At 61.1% G+C, this 18,093-nt stretch overlaps 2 protein-coding genes across 8 annotated transcripts in view; one reads left to right on the top strand and one right to left on the bottom strand.

Annotated features, from left to right (window-relative positions):
* Positions 1-1,910, top strand: part of LOC127473398 (phosphofurin acidic cluster sorting protein 1-like) — a 60,045-nt gene extending 58,135 nt beyond the window's left edge. For all 3 annotated transcript variants that reach the window (XM_051792930.1, XM_051792932.1, XM_051792933.1), the window contains 5 exons: positions 20-62; positions 154-295; positions 447-670; positions 860-973; positions 1,074-1,910. In XM_051792930.1, coding sequence (XP_051648890.1) covers positions 20-62; positions 154-295; positions 447-670; positions 860-973; positions 1,074-1,189 — 639 coding nt within the window. In that variant the 3' untranslated portion in view covers positions 1,190-1,910. The remainder of the gene's footprint in view (positions 1-19; positions 63-153; positions 296-446; positions 671-859; positions 974-1,073) is intronic.
* Positions 1,911-2,107: 197 nt separating this feature from the next.
* On the bottom strand, positions 2,108-17,757 carry LOC127473397 (cullin-9-like). 5 transcript variants are annotated; one of them, XM_051792925.1, is made up of 30 exons: positions 17,678-17,757; positions 16,270-16,878; positions 13,835-13,989; positions 12,952-13,470; positions 12,676-12,811; positions 12,295-12,485; positions 11,426-11,801; positions 11,025-11,226; positions 10,509-10,716; positions 10,219-10,406; positions 9,856-10,073; positions 9,481-9,712; positions 8,993-9,098; positions 8,472-8,699; positions 8,235-8,325; positions 7,991-8,162; positions 7,697-7,802; positions 7,248-7,343; positions 6,985-7,160; positions 6,339-6,472; positions 6,083-6,259; positions 5,728-5,840; positions 5,075-5,257; positions 4,564-4,724; positions 4,050-4,260; positions 3,790-3,955; positions 3,493-3,638; positions 3,212-3,329; positions 2,562-2,758; positions 2,108-2,481 (listed from the first exon to the last, which is right to left on the bottom strand). In XM_051792925.1, the coding sequence occupies exons 2-30, from the start codon at positions 16,862-16,864 to the stop codon at positions 2,197-2,199; spliced, it is 5,886 nt and encodes a 1,961-aa protein (XP_051648885.1). In that variant the 5' UTR covers positions 16,865-16,878; positions 17,678-17,757; the 3' UTR covers positions 2,108-2,196. The 5 variants fall into 5 exon arrangements, with proteins under 5 accessions (XP_051648885.1, XP_051648888.1, XP_051648886.1 ...); XM_051792928.1 differs by having other exon boundaries at positions 2,108-2,292; XM_051792926.1 differs by having other exon boundaries at positions 13,012-13,470.
* Between the last annotated feature and the right edge of the window lie 336 nt (positions 17,758-18,093).

Below are 18,093 nucleotides of genomic sequence, written 5' to 3'. Positions count from 1 at the left end.
GACTCATCTGTCCTTGCAGGTGGTGAAGGTGGGCCTGGTGGAGCAGTCATTCAGTGCCTCTGGTGAGTCCTTGGGAGCCCAGCTCTCTTCTCCACTGTGGGAGGCCGTTGTTGGGGTCCCCCAGCCCCCACAACCCGCACTCTTCCTTCGCAGTGGACTCGGATGATGCCACAGTCTGTACCCCCTCCCTGCTGAGCTCAGCGCCAGCCACCAGTGGAGCAGCTCCCTATGGCAAGGAGACCGTGAGCACTCCGCCACCCTCCCCGTCTGTCAGCAGTGGCCTCTCGGGTGCTGGGTAAGAAGGCAAGCCACACTTAGCCTGAGGCAGCAGGGGCTGGGGTAGGAGTATTATTGCTGCTCCCTGGGCAGGCTGCAGCTGGGCAATTGGGAAGGAGAGGAGCATGGGCAGCACCTGTGTGCTACATGGTGCTGCCCATCTTGCCCAGGTCTCTGAGCCCTGGTGTGGAGGTAATGGGCCTGCAGGTGGACTACTGGACAACACAAGGGCTGGACAGGAAGAAGGAGGGTGACAAGCGGGAGACGGGTATCAAGAACACACTCAAGAGCAACTTCCGCTCACTCCAGGTCAGCCGCATCCCTGGCACAGGGGAACTGGTGCCCCCCAGCACCATGGCCATGACTGTGGTCACCAAGGAGAAAAACAAGAAAGGTAACCAAGCCCACTCTGGGTGCTCTCTGGCTGTGGGGCCACAGTGCTTTGCAAAAAGCGTGGGAGGGAGGACAGGGCTGAGAGCTGGCCCAGGAGGGGCCAGTCAATAAGCCAGCCCTGGGGCAAGGCTCCCACCCAGTGCCAGGTGGGGACATCTTAACATTGGTCTTGTCTGGCCTTGGCCCCTAGTGATGTTCCTGAGCAAGAAACCTAAAGAAAAGGACTTGGAACCCAAAAGCCAAGTCATCGAAGGGATCACACGCCTCATCTGCACAGCCAAGCACCAGAACACCATGTTGCGAGGTGAGGGAAGGTATAAGCCATTTGGGGCTGTAGGGGGGCAGACCAAGCAGCAGAGGCTGGCTGTGGCAGGGCTGTGCCTCACTGCACCCTCTCCTCTCAGTCTCCATAGATGGGGTGGAGTGGAACGATGTGAAGTTTTTCCAGCTGGCAGCACAGTGGCCAACACACGTGAAATACCTCCCTGTGGGTATCTTTGGCTACTCGAAGAGTGTGTGATACATGGGGGCATTCCTGGAATGGAGCTGCAGTGGGTTGCAAGAAGAGACAGAGAAATGGACATGCTCTTGTCCCCATCTTCTGTGGCCAGTCCCTGCCTGCTCTGTGGAGGGGGGATACCACACCTCCACCCTGTGGGCCAAGACCCGTGAAGGTGAGGCCAGTGAGACTGGGTCCACGCACCCTCCAACACCAGCCAGGGCACCATGCCATCTGCCTCCCATGACCCCCAACAGCAGCCTGGGACAAGGGTTGGCACCAGCCAGCAGGGCCCCAGGAAGGGCTCTGGGCCTCACTCTCCACAGATGCACCTGCCAGGCCACCCTGCAGCCAGCCAGGGCCCCAGCTGGGCTGGGCCCAGGCAGGTTCCCCCACGCTGCAGCCACCCAGACTGCTCTGCAGGGGGCAGGTGCTGAGCAGGGCCCGCAACGCCTGTGCTGCCCCTTGCCAGCCCCACTGCCAGCCTCATGCTGCTGTGCCTGGCCATGCCCTCTGCAGCAGAGCCTCAGCAGCTTTTCCAGTCCCCCTGCAGCCCTGCTGCTGAGGCTGTCCTCTTCATTCCCCCATCCCTTCCCAACCAGCCCTACCCCAGGGTGCTGCCAGCTGGAGGTGTGGCATGAGGGCACCTGGGTTTTTTTTTTTACAAGATTCTATTTTTTTTAAATTTATTGTACGGTTACTTTTCAGGATTAATTTTAATAAATTAATGCTGGTACCATTATGGCAGGGGGTGTGTGTGTCCCCATGTCTCAGGGCATGACCAAACACAGCTGGGGGAGAATAAATGTGGGCAGGGTGCAGGTACTACACCCACTCTAGCAAGCACAGCAGTCAGGGCTGCCTGACCACAGCAACGTGGCCTCACCACACTCCCAGCCATGAGCCAGCTGAGCTCTCTGACAGACTGTGAACCAGGACTGGATGGCACTTGGCTCATTTATTTAAATAGAACCCACAAGGAAGAAACAGACTAGCCCCAGCCTGAGTCCTCCCAACCAGGTCCTCATCTACCTGAATGTGGAAAATGTCTTTCTCTTTTCGGCAGAGGCCAGGCTTGATGCCATCTTGATCTCTACAGTCTGGAAGGCAACCTGTGGCTGGACCTGGGAAGTGGGGGGTGTTGTGGGTTCAGCAGAGATGTATTCCAAGACATGAGGCCTCCCCTCCTGGCGCCGGAGATAGCCCTGGTTCAACAGGTGCAGGACACAGGACAGCACGTCCACGCTGTGGCAGCAGAAGCTCAGAAACTGCACACCTGGCCCCAGTTCACCCTTTTGACAGGCATCAATCACCTATGGCAGCAAGGGAGCCCCACACTGCAGTGTGCCACAGCACCCATGCAGCCCCTCTCTGCCCCCCAGGACCTTCGTACCCTGAACACCAGGTTGTCAACGTGGAGCTGCTTCTCCACCTTGAGGATGCGGGTGATGAGGCAACAGAGGACATTCCTCTTCCTCTCCAGGGCGCTCACCTCAGCCCTCTCTGTCTGCAGGTATCTCTGCTGAGGCAGCAGCCTCAGGTAGTGGCCAGAGGCCTGGGCCAGGGCTACCTGGTTCAGCCGCAGTGCACCTGGAGCCAGCACCCAACCCAGGGTCAGCCAAGCCTCCAGCAGGGCCTTGAAGGAGCCCCAGGACACACGTGTGGCTGCTGGACCCAACCTGGGCCTCCTCCTGCTGCCCCCACAGTTGGCTGCCACAGCCCTGTCCCCCACACGTGGCCCCAAGCAACAGCCACGCACACAACCCCATCCCTGTCCCCAACCCACACACAGACCCAAGACACAACCATCCACACTGACTCGCACCCCAAGCATGGCCCCAAGCCCCAGCCCCACACACCACTCCCAACCCTACACCTGGCCTAATGGCCCCAACCTGGCACACAGACTCGCACCCCCAGAAACACCAGACAGACCCACCCCAGCCTACTCACTTGCCGTACGAGTTTGTGCACCCCAAAGCCCAGCACCTACTCAGGGCTCAGAGCAGCACCTCCCCAGGGGTGCCCCAGCCCCACATTCACCTCCCAGTGTGCAGCTCTGCACCAGGACGCCCTGGCCGTGGGTCAGCGGTGTCAGCGCGTGGTGCACCAGGTCAGCAGGGAGCCCTGTAGCCTGCAGCAGGGCCTCCACAGTCACCTCCTGCAGCAGGGCATGGGAGGTGAATGGCTGGCCAAGACCTACACCAAGGGTGTCCTGTGCCCCAAATGCTGCTGGAGACCCCACTGGAAGGGAAGGGAGGACACAGCCTTGCCAGGCTCTGGCAGTCACTGCCTCCCTCCCCCTCTGTGGCCCCAGCTCCTACCTCAGCACTGTTGAAGCACAGCAGGATGTACATCTGTAGCGTGGACACGTGGAGGACACAGTCTCCAAACTGCAGCTCAGCGTGGCCCAGCCACGTCCACTGCAATCGCTGGGGCTTCGTGCACTCCCAGCCCAGCTGGCTCTGGCCTGCCAGGGACAGTGTCAGCACAAGGGCCAGGGACCAGCCCTGACCAGCACTCCCAGCCCACGCCAGCATGCCACCACTTCTGGCTGAGCTGCTGGGGAGGGTCTGGGCCCCAGCAAGACCCACACGCACACCCACTGCCACAGCACTCACTCTGCTGGCAGAAGTCAGCAAACTCATCCAGGGGGGAGCTCAGTGTTGCCGAGAAAAACCTCCCAGGGTTATCCATGTAACAGAGTGGGGAAACAGGCCAGCAGCGCGGGGACAGGGCCAGCACCTTCACCTCTGGCACATCTGCCACCGAGGCTGTCTCCAGCACCTGGGCATGGGGACATGAGGGTGGCTCAGCTCAGGCTCCAGGATCCCCATGAGGAATGCCGGTGGTCTCCAACCTCCCCACCCCACCCTCTCACCTCATCCAGGCCCGTGTCCAGCTCCAGCAGCCGCTTATCCTGCTCCTGCAGCTGGAAGAGGCAGAACTGCCGCTGGAGCTCCTCTGACTCAGCCAAGTTGCTCAGCATATCTTGGGGAAAGCGGCTGGGGAAGCACAGCCCGATCTGCTCCACGATGCCTCCTTCCAGCCAAGACGGCCCTTGCGTCAGGAGCCGGTCCCCCAGGTAGTGCCTGCCACAGCCGCCAGCATTAGGTCAGGGGTGGGCCCCGGCCCTGTGGTCATCAGCCACCCGCCAGGAGACAGACACAGCCCCGGCCTCACCCCATGCCACACAGGCCTGGCAGCACACACATTCTGGGAATGTGTGTGCAGGGAATGTGCCTCTGCAGACTGGCAGCACCCACGGGTCCTCCACACACCAGAGCCAGGAAAAGCAAAGCGGGAGCACAACTGCCACACTGGGCCAGGCTCCCCCACCACGCCACGCCACCCTGCACCAGGCCCCTGGTTCCACGGAGACACAGCACCCTCACCTGTAGAAGTGCTCGAAGCTGTGGGCGAGCTCCAGGCCACTGAAGACGACAAAGGGCTCCAAGAACTGCTGCAGCCGCTCCAGCGGCCCTGTGCTGCCCTGTGCTGCCCTGCGGAGCTCCTGGATCTGCACATCGAGGTAGCGGGCAAACTGCTCACTCACCTGTGAGGAACAGGGCTAGCTGTGGAGGGGACTCACAGGGTGGCCACAGCGCAGGCCTGGGGGAATGTCCCCTGGGGGAGCAGCTGGGAAGCTCTGGCACTCTCAGGTGGGAGCCGAGGGTGCCCAAGCACCAGCCCAAGGCACACGTGTGCCGGGGCCAGGCCCACACCATGATAAGCGCCACACACCCGCAGCTGGGGACCGGGCTGCCGCAGGACAGGGCTCTGTGGCTCGGTGGGGACGAGCATACCACCCACCCAGAGCTCGCCCCAAGGCCATGGGCCAGGGCAGCTCCCCAGCCTGCGCCCGCCTGGGGCCACCGGTGCCGGTGCCGCACTCCCTCAACTCACATGCAGGGCAGTCAGGAAGGAGAGCTGCAGCAAAGCCCCTGCAAAGCCCTGGCCCAGGGCCAGCATGAAGGCGGCCTGCTGCCCAAAGAGCTCCTCTGTGGCACTGCGCAGGCGCTGGTACAGCCCGCAGTATTGCTCTGCAAGGTCTGGCACCTGCCCTGCTGCCTCCAGGAACTGCTGTACCTGTGGGACACAGAGCGAGAGGGGTGAGCCCCACAGCGGGATGTGCCTGTGGGAATGTTTGCAGCTCCAGCCTTGCTCTGCCAACACTGACTCCTTGGGTCCCAGCCAGGGGCCAACTCGGGGCCCTGTTGCTGCTGCAGGCTGCCAAGAGCTTGTGGAGAGGGCTGGGCAGGATCTGTGAGGGAATGACAGAGGCACAGCAGCAGCCCAGTAGGAAATCAGGGGTCTGACACTGTACCTTGCTCTTGGCCTGGCAGCATCAGCCTGGGTGTAGGGCCTGGCTGACACCTGAGCCATGCCAGGGTGGCAAGTGCAGCGGAGCTGTTCCCACATTGCTCTGGGCTCTGTGGAGGCCTGGTACAGCCCTGTGCCCTCCCCATGCTCCCAGGGCACTGCCAGGCCTCACTCTCTGCTCCACCCACCCAGTGTGGGTCCCACATGCCCCTCCCGGCCACCCCACCAAGCTCTACCTGCTGCTGCACCACGCCACGCCAGCACTGAGAGATTCCCCACAGGCCACTCGACTTCACCACTGCCTTTGCAGCCCTGGCCAGCACCTCCTTGTTCTTCCCCGTCTTCTCACCTGCCAAGGGTCGACCCTGGGGTTAGTGTGGCTCTGTGGACAGGCCCCACACACTGATCGACCACAGCAGGTCAGAGGGGACACTGGGCAGGCATGGCCACTGCTGGGCCATGACCACAAGCCTTTCCTGGCTCAGGAGCCTCCTGTGCCACAGAGCCCTCCCAAGACGAGCCCCACGGCCACAGCCTGACATCCTGGACCACCATCAGCCCAGCCCCACGGGAGGGCAGTGCCTTGCTCACCAGCTGCTCTTGTCTCCTCCGGCTCTGGGCCACCAGGGTCCACGTGCACCAGGAGCTGGGTCAGGCGCCGCACACAGGATCCAAAGGCAGTCCTGTGTCCCCTGGCACGGCGGGGCGGCTCCACACTCTCCAGGTACTCCCTCAGCAGCCAGGCCAGGGGACTGATGCCATCAGGGTCTGCAAGGCCAACCAGACTCAGAGCCAGCTGCCTCTGCCTGGGGCACAGCACGGATGGGCCCCAGAGAGTGCAGGGTACCTGGGCTAGTGATGCTCTGCACCAAGGGGTTCACCAGGGCCTCCCAGCACGTCCTGCCCAATGCCCGGGCTGCCTCGTCATCAGGAAGGAAGCGGTCAGCGAAGCCCTGCTCGTGCTGCAGCGCCCGGTTCAGTCTGCAACAGCAACCAGGCAGCACATGGTGCCAATGGCTGGGAGAATTCCCGTGGGAAAGCAGAGTGCCGTGGTTGCTCCCTGCTCTGCCCCTTGCCAGGCATGACGGCTCATGGCCCCACTCACACCCACCAGCCAGGGCCCCTTGCTGCCCCTGGAACCTGCTCGCAATGGCCCTTGGGCCAAGCTGGGGGGCTCTGCAGTGCCTGTGGCCATGAGATCCTGCTGCGCCTGGCCGACTTCTGCCATGTCAGCATGTGCCAGCTCCTGTGGGGAACCAGCACCCCTCTCTGGTGGGTTAACCGAGTCCACACACCCAGCTTAAACCTGGGAAACCTCAGGTGGCCCTGGCCCTCTGGGAGCACTGGTGGCCAGGAAGGAGTGAGGGCCCCTCCCTGTCCAGGCAGGACAGCCAGCTGCTCCCTTCCTAGCCCCGCAGTCCCCTCGCAAGCTGCCAGCAACACCCCCTGGGGCCCTGGGACACCTGTGATAGCACAGCCAGGAGACAACTCACCTGCCAAAGAGTTGCAGCAGTTGCCCCCGGTCCCGGCAGATCTCCTGGCCCCAGGCGTGAGCCTGGGCAGTGCAGGAGAGAAATGTCCGCTGGCACAGCTGCTCCTTGAAGACGGGCCAGAAAGTGGGCTTGGGACCCAGCACCTCGATGCCACGCACACGTGTGTCAATGCCACCCTACAGGAGAGCATGACCCTCAGTTCCTCAGGCACAGCCCTGACACCCCACACTGCCAGCTGGCTGGCCTGGCCCCTGCTCCCCTACCTGCTGGCACCGCTTCACCCGGATCTGGATGATGGGCCAGAAGCGGGTCATGTTCTCCAGCAGGATCACTCTGCTGTCTGAAGGCAGGATGGTAACCTGCAGGCAGTGAGCCCTCAGCATGCCACACCCTCCCACGGCCAACCCCTCATTTTAGTCACAGCCTCTGTACTCGCCATGCATCTCCTCTGTATCCCAGCAGCCCCAGCACAGCATCGGGGCTTCCCCCACCAGGGCCCCACTCCTGGCTCACAGCTACAGCACACCAGCCTGCTGCAGACTGGCTGCAAGACTGCCTGTGCCCACCTCCCCAGCACCCACTGGAGCCTACAGGCCAGAGGAGGCTCCTACACATCCCCACCTCCCAGTGAGCACCATGCAGGGCCTCACACCAGGGCCAGACCTCCACAGGGCACAGTAAGGACCAGCCTGCCACTCCCATGGGGACTCACTGTGTTGAGCTCCGTTCTGATGGTGGCAGGGCTGTCCCCACCCAGCACCACGACGCGGGATGGCATATAGCTGGAGTCCTCACTGGCCACCAGCATGCTCATCTCCCTGCAGCACAGCAAACACAGGGCTGCCCAGCTGTTCCCACCCCCCTGCCCTGACCCCCGACAGTCCCACGTACTGCTGTCCATGTCCCGCTACCCTCAGGACAGGGGCCACCATGGCAGGGCTTGCACAGATCCCCAGAGCCCTCTCTTCCATACACAGCCCTCTCAGCCTTCCTGGCCCAACCCCACCTGATCACCACACCACACTGCATGTGCACAGTGATGAAGTGGGAGCCAGTGCTGCCATTTGACTCCCAGTATGTCTTGGGGTTCCTGTCTGTGAGCTTGCTGGCCTGGTGCGGGTTGGAGGAGACCTGCACCTTCTCCCAACACTTGTCTTCCTTCACCTCCAGGCTGGACACTGTGGGGAGAGCACACAGAGCCTTCAGCCACCAAGCCAGCACAGGGGTCAGTTCCCACTCCCAGCACTCACCTTGGCACAGGTTTTGCAGGAAGACATCAAAGAAGGGTATGGTGATGGGCTGGTGACTCCGGCGGTGCTCCTCAATCTGCCCCAGGACCAGCTACAGGATGGAGTGAGGCGCTTACTGGGGGGCCTGGGTCCTCTCCCCTCCCCCACCGCAGCGCTGCGGCTGGCAGAGAGCAGAAGGCTGTCCCTCAGTGCCCTAAGGCTCAGAGTCCCAGCATAGCTGGGCCTCCCCAGGCCCACCTGGATGCAGCCAGCCAAGATTCTGGTTGTCAGCTTCCTGTAGAGGCTGGTGTACTTCTCACAGTCCATCACCAGGTTGAGCAGGGCTGGCGCCAGCGACGAAACCCCACTGTGCTTTTCCAGGGCTTTGGACAGAGCCTCGTGGGTGCCCACGTGGCACATCACCACCACACAGTCCTTGCTGGCAGTGGCCAGGCGGTGCAGGAAGCCAACGACCTCCTGCAGCACCTGCTGAGCCACAGCCCTGAGCAGCAGGGGTGGTGCCAAGAACTCCCCTGGCCCCCCCAGATGCAGGTGCTGCAGCTCCATCCCCCCCACCCCGACTGCACCAGTGCCCACCAGAGTCTGGCCAGGCATGTGGCCATCAGGACACGGCCAGGACAGCTGCTCCCCACCTCTCCCAGCACATTAGACACAACAAGGCCAGGCTGGGACCTGCTTCACCAATGCTGGGCCTGGCCAATGCACGGCACAGCCAGCACAGCTGCCCTTGCCTGCCCGGAGTCCCAGGGCCCCCTCACCTCCCAGCTGCTGCTGTGGGTGCTCAGGGAGGACACACAGGGCTCCACACACTCGTGCCAGGGCAGCACATCCTCCTGATAACTGTCCAGGAACTTGTTCAGGATCCTGAGCGACAGAGGGCGCATGGACAGCAGTGCCAGAGGCAGCTCTGCTTCCCTGCCCCACTTGGAAGGCACCTCTCAGGGACTGGTAACCAAGGCTCCCCTTGTACCTCGGACACCCCATCAGCAGCCAGGCTCGTTCTGTGCTGCCCCTGCATGTCCCCACCAGCACCCAGACACATCCTGCTGTGTCCCCACATGGCCCTGTACCCAGCACAACCCAATCAGCACCTGCTTATGTGTTGGGGTGCTCCTGCCCCTGCCCCTGGTGAAGAACACCCCCACCAGGACCCGCAAACATGTGCCGTGTCTCCCCAACATCACCATCAGCACTCACACGCCTGCTGAGGGGGCCCCAGACCCCCACCAAATCCCCCTGCACCCACCTGAGGATGCTCAGGCTCACAGCCTTCTCCACCCCCAGCAGCTCCAAGCTGCGCAGCAGCAGCCTGAAGCAGCTGTGGTCCTGCAGCAGCTGGGCCACCTGCCCAGAGGGGACAGGGCCTTCACCGCAGAGCTGCCGTTCCAGGGCCACCACCACCTCCTTGGACAAAGCACCATCCTCCAGGCTGCCCAGAAGCATCCGCACACCCTTCAGGTCCAGTGGGGCTTCTCTGCCTGCCATGACAAGGACATGGGCCCAGCTCAGGCACCAGCTTGAGAGCCAGCAGCATCTCGGGGTGCTCTGCCCTGGCAGGTGAGGCATCCCTGCCTGTGGCACCCGTGGAGCCGTGGCATGGGGAGGATGGGCAGCGCGGTACCTGCTGCCTCCAGGCCCAGGGGCAACCCGTGCTCTGCGAGGCGGTTGATGGCGCGGAGGGCCAGCACCGCATGAGGGCAGCCGCTGCTCTGCCCATCCCTCCAGCAGCTCTGCAGCACCGCCGGGAGGTCGCAACTCGCCAGCTGCTCAGCAAGGCCCCGGTGCCCATCCATCAGCATGTTCACCACCAGCAAGCCGTTCTGCACTCCTGAGGAGCCCCTGCAGGGACGAAGCCATGCAGGCACTCTCCTCCCCCAGGCACAGAGCCTCCCCTGAACCCACAAGCCGCCTGCCTGCCGTGCTCATTCCTCCCCACTGTGGAGGGTCCCCCCAGCCCCAGCTGCTGTCTGCACTCTGCTCCTACCCTGGGACCCTCTGCATGGTGCTCAGGGCAGCAGGGATAGTACTCAGCAGACTGGCAGAGCCCTCGCTGGAGGCAGAGCCGATGCTGGCAAAGATCTCCCGCATCATCTGCACGTCAGCATGGTTCCAGGACAAGGACTTCCCACCTCCTGGCTCACCATCTGCAGCTCCCACCAGCACCTTCAGGGCCTGCGAAGTCAGCAGCGGTCCAGAGGGCAGTGGATATCTCCACCACACCTGGGTGAGCCTGCACACTGCCTGCCCACATACAGCATCCCCTCTGCCACTCACCGCCAGGCCAGCCTGCTGCACCAGGGCGGAGGAGCTGTGCTGCTGCATGCAGGCCAGCACGGCCCGCACGCCACCCTCCGTGGCAAACGGCACACGCCAGTCGTGCTGTGCCATCAGCACGGCCAGCAGCCGCAGCGTCACCGCCACCAGCGCCTTCTCTGCCACCTCAGTGCTCAGCAGCTCCACTGCCACTTGCACCAGCTTCTCCCTGCTCGGGAAAGGATACCTCAGGAGGAGCCTCCTGGCACTGCCGCTGGCACACCAGCACCTTGGGCCCTGCCAGCCACCTCCTCTCTGCCCACACGGCTCTGCCTCAGCTGGGTCAGCCCAAGGAATGAGCCTGCCTGAGACAAAGGGACACAAAATCCACTTTCCTCTTGCCAAGCATGCAGGGACATACCAGTCTGCACACTCCCACTGCCACCTCCGGTACTCCCAGCTCCAGTACTGTCCCCCACCGTGCCGACACAGCCCTCCCCAGGCAGCAGGAGGGGTGTGCAGCACCCCACGGCTCACCCAGCGCTCCCGGTCCCCAGCCTGCCCTGGGCTGTGCCAACTTGCTGCTCGGACTTGGGCTCCTCCTCCAGGATCTTCAAGATTTGCTTGAGCCCAGCTAAGCGCAGCCCCACCGCTGAGCTGCTGCTCTCGATCACGTCCACCATGGCTGCAATCTCGGCCAACGAGCCGCTCTCGCTCACCCCTTTGGAGCTGCCCAACACTGGCCAGAGGGAGGGAGGCATCAGGCAGCAGTAACACCCCCAGCAGCTCCCAGGGTGCCATGCACTCACAAAACCAGCACCCACAGGCACCCCACCAGCTGCCTGGCCCCCCATGCCCTGCCCAGAACCTTCCTTTCTTGAGGCAACGGTGCCACTTCCAGCACTGCGTGTGCACCCCAGCACATAGCAGGACATTACCTTTGATCTGCTCCTCCGTCACCTCTGGGAAGCACAGCCCTTCACTCCTAAGGAGCTCGCTGAACAGCTGGGAATCGGACTTCACTGCCACACTGGGGGCTTGGGGCGGCACTGCGGCTGCAGAAAGGTCTTCCTTTGCTGCCTTGGCCATCGTGGCTTCACGGCCAATGCTCCTGCAGCCACTGCCCTCTGAGGACACTGCGGTGCTCCCCCCACCATCCTGCTCAGCTCCCCTACTGAGGAAGTATCTGGCATAGACGCGGCAGCCACGCAGGTCACGCAGAGTGCTGCCCTGGCACCGCTTCTCCAAGACCTGCAGCACCTTCTGGGCCAGCTCCGCAGGTACCGACAGCTGGATCAAGGCTTCTTCATCCACCTCCAACAGCCAGACCAATGGGGCCAAGTTAATCTTGGACTCGCCACAGCCCTCATGCCCCTTGTGACAGCCAGTGGCAGAACTGATGGAAAGGCTGCACCGTTGGAGGTCCCTGGGGCCACTTCCCAGTGCCACCCTGGCTGTCCCCAACCCAACTGCCACCAGCCCAGACCTCCCACCTGCACTCACCACCCAACTGCAACTGGTAGAATGACCCCATGGCCTTGCCTCACCTACCCAAACCTCACTGGACAGTCACTCTTCCAGTCATGGGAGACTGCATTTCCTCTCATCTCCCCTCATAGCTTTGCTGGGACAAGCTCCCCATGGTTTTGCCATCCCCGCTCACCCTCCCATTTCTGTCCCATTTCTGCCCCATTCAGTCTGTCCCTGCATAGCTCATGTTTGCCATCTCCACTGGTCCTGGTCCTTTCCCTAATGTTCTCCCTCGCTCTCTCCCTCCCGTTTCCCCACTGCAGGCACTGGCCCATACCTGCTCTCCCTGGTCATGCTGGATGAGAAAGGTGATCTCTTTCTGCTCCTGTGCTTCCAGCTTCTTCACAAAGAAGAGCAGCTCCCACCACTCGGCACGGCTCAGGGCCTCTGCAGCCTTGGTCGGCGGCTGTCCCAGGTAAGGCAGGGAGTACAGACCTCCCAAGGGCTTGCACAAAAATGGCTGTGCAACTGCAGAAGAGCAGAGCAAGGAAGGGCACTGTCAGTTCTGCCAATTCCCCCATCCTCTTTTGTACTCTACATTCCCCAAGGAAAGAACTCATGGACTGTCTGGGTAGAAGAGATCCCCAGCCTGCTGAGAGAAAGGGAGGGGAAGCGGGAGAGGGTGAACATGCTGGAAGGAGACTGATAGGCTGCTCACCTGCTCTCAGTCTGTGTTTTTGTGTCAGGTTGTTCACCTTCTCCTGGCCCTCAAGTTCCTTTTGCTCTGAAGGGCCAATCATCTCAACCATGTGCCAGTGAACCCAGTATGTACAGCCCAGGGCCTGCCAGTACACCTGAAGAGGAAAGCCCAACAGAGGTCCAGATGAGGAAAGGGAAACCTAACCCCACTGTCCCCACGGAAGGCTGCACAACAGCCTGTAGCCAACAGAGCAGACAGGCCCCTTGGCAGCCCCTGGCCCCCAGCAGAGGGTACCTGCACGGGTGGCATGCCGTCGTTGCTGCGGCGGAATTCGCCCTCGTCACCCGCGCTGACCTGCTCATAGTCCTCCAGCATGCGCACTCGCATGCCGCACGTGAGGTGTGCCTGCACGTAGTCCACGTAGCTGCTGCGGCTCGGGAAGGCTGAGCGTGTCTTGAAGGTGATGGGCTCTTTTGGTGGGGAAACAGGGGCTGCTTCAGCAGCAGTACTGGCTGGAGTCTTTTGATGGAAGATGGAGCGGGTGGTGCGAGGCCGGAGCTCCTGTTGAGGTGACAGCTCTGGCTTGTGGTTGTGGTTCCAGCCCATCACGTGCACCAGCTCCGAGATGAGGTTTGCCATGGCCATGCTGAACTCAAACTCCTGCTTCACACGGCTCCCCTGCTCAGGGAGCAGGCTGAGTACAGCGCACCCCTGCTGCTCCTCTCCCTGCTCCACACCACCGCTCAGCTTGTCCAGGAGAGAAGTGACACACAGGTAGCGCTTCACCAGGACAAACAGCAGCTTCCCAGGGATCTGCAACAAGCACAGCTGTCAGACTCAGCCTGCAGAGCACCTCCAGCTCCCAGCTCTCTCCAAGCCACCAGCTCATCCACAGTCAGGATCCCAGGAGAGCTCTGGACCAGCTGGCAGCAGCAGAGACCTCTCAGCCCACCCTCGTCTCCCTGCTCACAGAAAGGCTTCCATGTGCCCCTCCTCCACTGCCAGCCTCACGCCAGGCCCAGATCCTGTGCCAGCTCTCCCAATAGCCAGTCCTGCTCAGCTGCCCAACTCCAACTACCTTCTTGTCCCAAACAAGGACACCGCCCTGGCCCTCCACTCCCACCCCTCCTGGCCCCTGAAGCCCCACAGGCCCAGGGCTGGCAGGGCCTGCCACTACCTGTGGAAGGTGAATCCCCTCAAAGGACATGCACTGCTCTTCAGAGGATGTTATCTCAGCAAACAGCTCCAGCAAGGTGCAGCGACTGTCAAAGTCCATGTGCTGCTCAATGCCATCCTGCTGGCTCAGGGACAGCAGGACATAGGCCCGGCTCTCTGCAACAGCAACAAAAACTCTTCAGGCCCCATAAAGACAACCCGCACCCCACCCTCCCTGCGAGAGACAGATCCACAGGCAAGGAACAGCTTTGCTGCTCCCTGTCACCTGAACCATGTTCTATCCTTCCATCTGGAGTGGCAACATTTTGCTCCACAATGTATTTTTTCTACCCCTGAAGCTGCAAGATTCACCCAAAGCAGCAACCCAAATAACTGACTACAGATCAGGGCCCCAGGGAAGAAAAGAAGTTTTAACCTCAATCAGCCCCTCATCTGCCCCACTTCAGAGCTGCATGAACTCAGACACTAGGACAGGGAAAGCCAGATCTCTTGTGGGATACACCACAACCAGCAACCTTCCAGGTGCACCCAAGCCTCATCAGGCACTTCCAAGTCATGGCAGCTCCTCTTAAATGAGAGAACTGGGTGAGGACCAGCCTCTATCCTCCAGGCTTCTGCCAAGCCCCTTGGTACCAGTCTTCATTGCAAGGGTATGCGGAAGGAGACTGTCTGTTCCTCTAAGTGTATCTAGTCAAGGACCTTTTCACTGCAAAAAGTGAAAGAAGGAAGCCATAAACGATAACATAAAGAATCACAAACGTGACTGACAAATGCTAATGGAGGCAGTGAGGAGAAACAAATCTGGTCAGTCACAATAATTAGTAAGGACATCTGGAGTTTAAGAATGATTATTTTTCAGTAAGATTATCTGAGTAATTGGAATTGGCAAGGAACACAAAAGAGGGTGCACAGAAAGGAATATAAAAGGCACCAGTTGTGTTTAAAGCATGGCTAGCCAGTGCACTTGTTTGACAGCCCTGTACTTCATTGACACAGTTTGTCCTACTTTTTTACGTCCTCTTATTAAATCTTTTCTAACTCTCTCTGCCCCATGCGTGTGTGTACTGCAAGCACTCTGTGCCAGCTACTGGTGAGACCTGTGTGAATTGCATTCGGTACTAGGAACTGGAGCCTAACTGGGGGCGTGGGAGCCCTGTGGAGTCAGCAAGTGGAGAGACTGACAGTTGGAAATGCCATTGCCCTCTGGACCTGGGGAGGGTCTCACGGATTTGAGCCTGGAGCCAGCTACTGGGAAGACTGGCGTACAGTGGACTCAGTACAAGCTACTCAAGTCTGATCAGGGTGTAGGTGTCCCTGGTCTGAGGTGCCAGCTACTGGGGCAAGTGCAAGGCTCTCAGTGTTAGTGACTGGAGCAGGGAGGGTCCTCGGCCATCAGCCACTGGGGACCGAACAGTGTGTGTCCCAAAATACAGCTACTGGAAGGGAGGCAAGCTACTGGAAGGTCAGCACCAGCAGCTGAAGCAGGACTGCAGTGCCTGGTGCCAGCAGGAAAGGGCGAGTATCTCTATCTTCCCCAGTCCTGCTGGGCACGGAGTGTGCATTTAACTTGTTAGCAAAACTTCACGCTGGATTAGCTGGAAAGTAGGAGGTCCTGGGTCCAGACCGAGGTATGAGGCAGGTGGTGGTCTGTGCTGGAAGTCCCAAGGGACTTGTGAAATGTGGACTGTGGGAGGAACAAGTGTCTGAGTGCTCTATGTTTGTCAGCAAGCATCGAGCTTGACAAATGGATGAGCAGGGCGACTCCTGAGGCTGGTAGGCGAGCTTGGATCCAGGCACAGGTGCAGGACAGACAGAGGGGCCGTGCTGGAACCCAAGGGATCCATGAATGTGTGTGTAACTGTGAACCTGGAAAGTGCAGTGTGTGCTGGCAGGAGCGACCTTCTGTCTCGGCTGGACGAAGAGCAGGAGGGGACATGGCTGTCTGTGCTTGTGTTTATGTGAGTCTCGTAAGTACGTGCTGTTGAAGATGGCACCACTGTCCGTGCCCAGCCTTGTCAGTGTCCTGCATGTGTCTGTGCTCTGGGATAGCTTTGCTACTGGTTGAACCTGCAAACAGGAAAGCGGCAGCTGCACCCCTCAGGCTGAGGAACCCCAGACTCCTCAGGCTGGGCTCTAGTGGCAGAGCAGGAGAGGTGCTGGGACTGCTGGAGGAGACAGCCACCCCTAATATTCTTTAACACTCCTAACAATTAATTAGCATCCCAGCTCAGAAACCTGTCAGGGGTTTTTAACTCTTACAGCACTCCAGACAACTACAACTGAGGAAGTTTGGAAGATCCAGACTGATTCTTCCCCTTTTGCCAACAAGCCCCAAGGCATGCTGCTTCCCAGGCATCTCACCCCCACAAAAGGACTGTCACCCCTCAGCTGCCCAGCAGCACCTCCACAGAGGCACTGAGCAGCAGCAGCCCCCACCTGCATCCTGCAAAGCCAGGGTCCGCAGCATCTTGCCGGCACTGTGGCGGATCTGCTTCTCCCGGTGGCACAGCATCTTCATCAGCACGTCCAGGGCTCCCGTCTCCCTGAAGGCACCCGCCAGAGAGCCAATGCCGGCGTAGGCGCTCAGCACGTGCACAGTGTTCAGGATGGAGCACTTGGGCGTCCCGGCCTCGGCCAACTGCCGCATGGCTCGCTGCACCAGGCTCCTGACATCAGCCTTCATCTCCAGCAGCGAGGCTTCGTCCAGCGGGACATCTGCAGCCAATGGACTTGGTGCCTTCTCCTCTTTCACCCACGGCCCTTCCAGCTCCCTCTTGCCCAGCAGTGCTGGGCAGCTGGCACAGACCTCTTCTGCAGACATCCACATCGAGATGTTCTCTGGCTTGGTCTCTGCACAGGAGGCACTGCTGCCTCCCACTGCTCTCTCTTCCAAGCTAATCACACTCCACTGGATCAGGTATTCAGGCCGGCCGTTGTGGCCTCGACGCTGCCGGAGCAGCTTCTCCGGGTGGGCCTGCAGTTTGGGTCCCAGCTGCACGAGCAGGTTGCCATTGTGCTTCTCATTCACCATGGCAGCAGATGTGCCTGCAGAGGCAGAGGGGAAGTAGGAGCTGGGGAGAGATGGCTGAGGCATGCTATGGCTAGAGATCTGTAATCTAGTGCTCATGACATGGCAGTGCAACCAATAAAATGTGCTTTTGTACTGGCTGTACTCTTGGTCAGTTGTTACAAGTTCCTAATACAGCCAGTCTAGTAAAGTATGAGATGTAGCTTGCTTTCTTTTTGGAAAACTGCATATGTGTGGAAACAAGACAATAGGGCAGAACACAGTAATTTTTGGACTGCCAAATGGGCTATGGGCATGGCAGGAACACGGATAGCAGTGCCCAGGAACGGCAGATTTCCCCAGGAGTTCAGCTGCAACACCTTGGCTGTGTGCTGATGGAGCTCCCCGAGCCAGCTGGAACATGCATGCTGGACCCAGGGGCCTGTACAAGTCTGTATTGGAGGGCTCCGCTGCACATCACCCAGTCGGGACTGGGAGCACGGTGCAGGGACAGGCCTGTGCCCGGGACACACACGCTAAAGGCAGGCGGCACGGCGCTACCATCACCGCGGAGAGCGCTCGCACGGGCAGGCCGCGCCAGCGGCAGCAGCAAAGCTCCTTCCAGGCGCGGGCCAAACGAGAGCTCGCCGGGCACCGAGCAGCGTCCGGCCTGGCCCGTTCTGGCTGTCGCACCCCCTCCCCGGCTGGCCGGGGGCCGCTACCGAGGCCTCCCCGAAAGGGCCCGCGACAGCGCCGCTCGGGGCGCTCGCCGGCCGTGCTGTGCCCAGCCCGCCGCCCTCCCTCCGCCGCGGGGCCGGGCCGGGGCGGCCCTGTTACCTCCGGCACCGCTCCCGCGCCGCTCCGGCCCGCGGGCGCCTGCGCGGGCCCCGCACCGACCGCGGCTGCGCGGGGCGGGCGGCACCGGGAGCTCAGACCGGGCGGAGGCGGGACACTGCAGGATCGGGGCTGGGCGCTGTGTGAGGCACCGCGGGCACAGTGCGGCACTCGGAGGGCAGCAGGACAGGGAAGGTGGAGAGGGAAAGGGGAGGTAGCGACCGGCGCGGGGCTGGGGAGCAGTGAGGGGTTAACGGGGCTGGGAGGCATTGAGGTCTGTGCTTCCCAGCTGTGCAGCAGGTCACTCTTGCTGGAAGCCACCTTCCTGCCCGTTCGCCTTCACTGCTCCACAAGCTGAGGGTGGGGGAAGAGCCCAGTTGTCCTACAGCTGTGTTTGGCAGGAGTGTGCCCATTGACCC

The sequence above is a fragment of the Manacus candei genome, unplaced genomic scaffold (assembly GCF_025592945.1).
Source record: "Manacus candei isolate 608988 ecotype Guabito, Panama unplaced genomic scaffold, ASM2559294v1 h1tg000035l, whole genome shotgun sequence".
Lineage (NCBI taxonomy): Eukaryota > Metazoa > Chordata > Aves > Passeriformes > Pipridae > Manacus > Manacus candei.
Note: the sequence above shows the minus strand (reverse complement) of the source record. Positions and strands in the feature narration are given on the sequence as shown.

Excerpts from the sequence above, each read along its gene's own strand:
- LOC127473397 (XM_051792925.1), bottom strand. The coding sequence starts at position 16,864 with ATGGTGAATGAGAAGCACAATGGCAACCTGCTCGTGCAGCTGGGACCC. Across the intron at positions 8,163-8,234 it reads CCTGCAAAACCTGTGCCAAG|TGTCCAGCCTGGAGGTGAAG; the intron begins GTGAGTGCTGGG and ends CTCTCCCCACAG. Across the intron at positions 5,841-6,082 it reads GGAGGAGACAAGAGCAGCTG|GTGAGAAGACGGGGAAGAAC; the intron begins GTGAGCAAGGCA and ends GACCCTTGGCAG.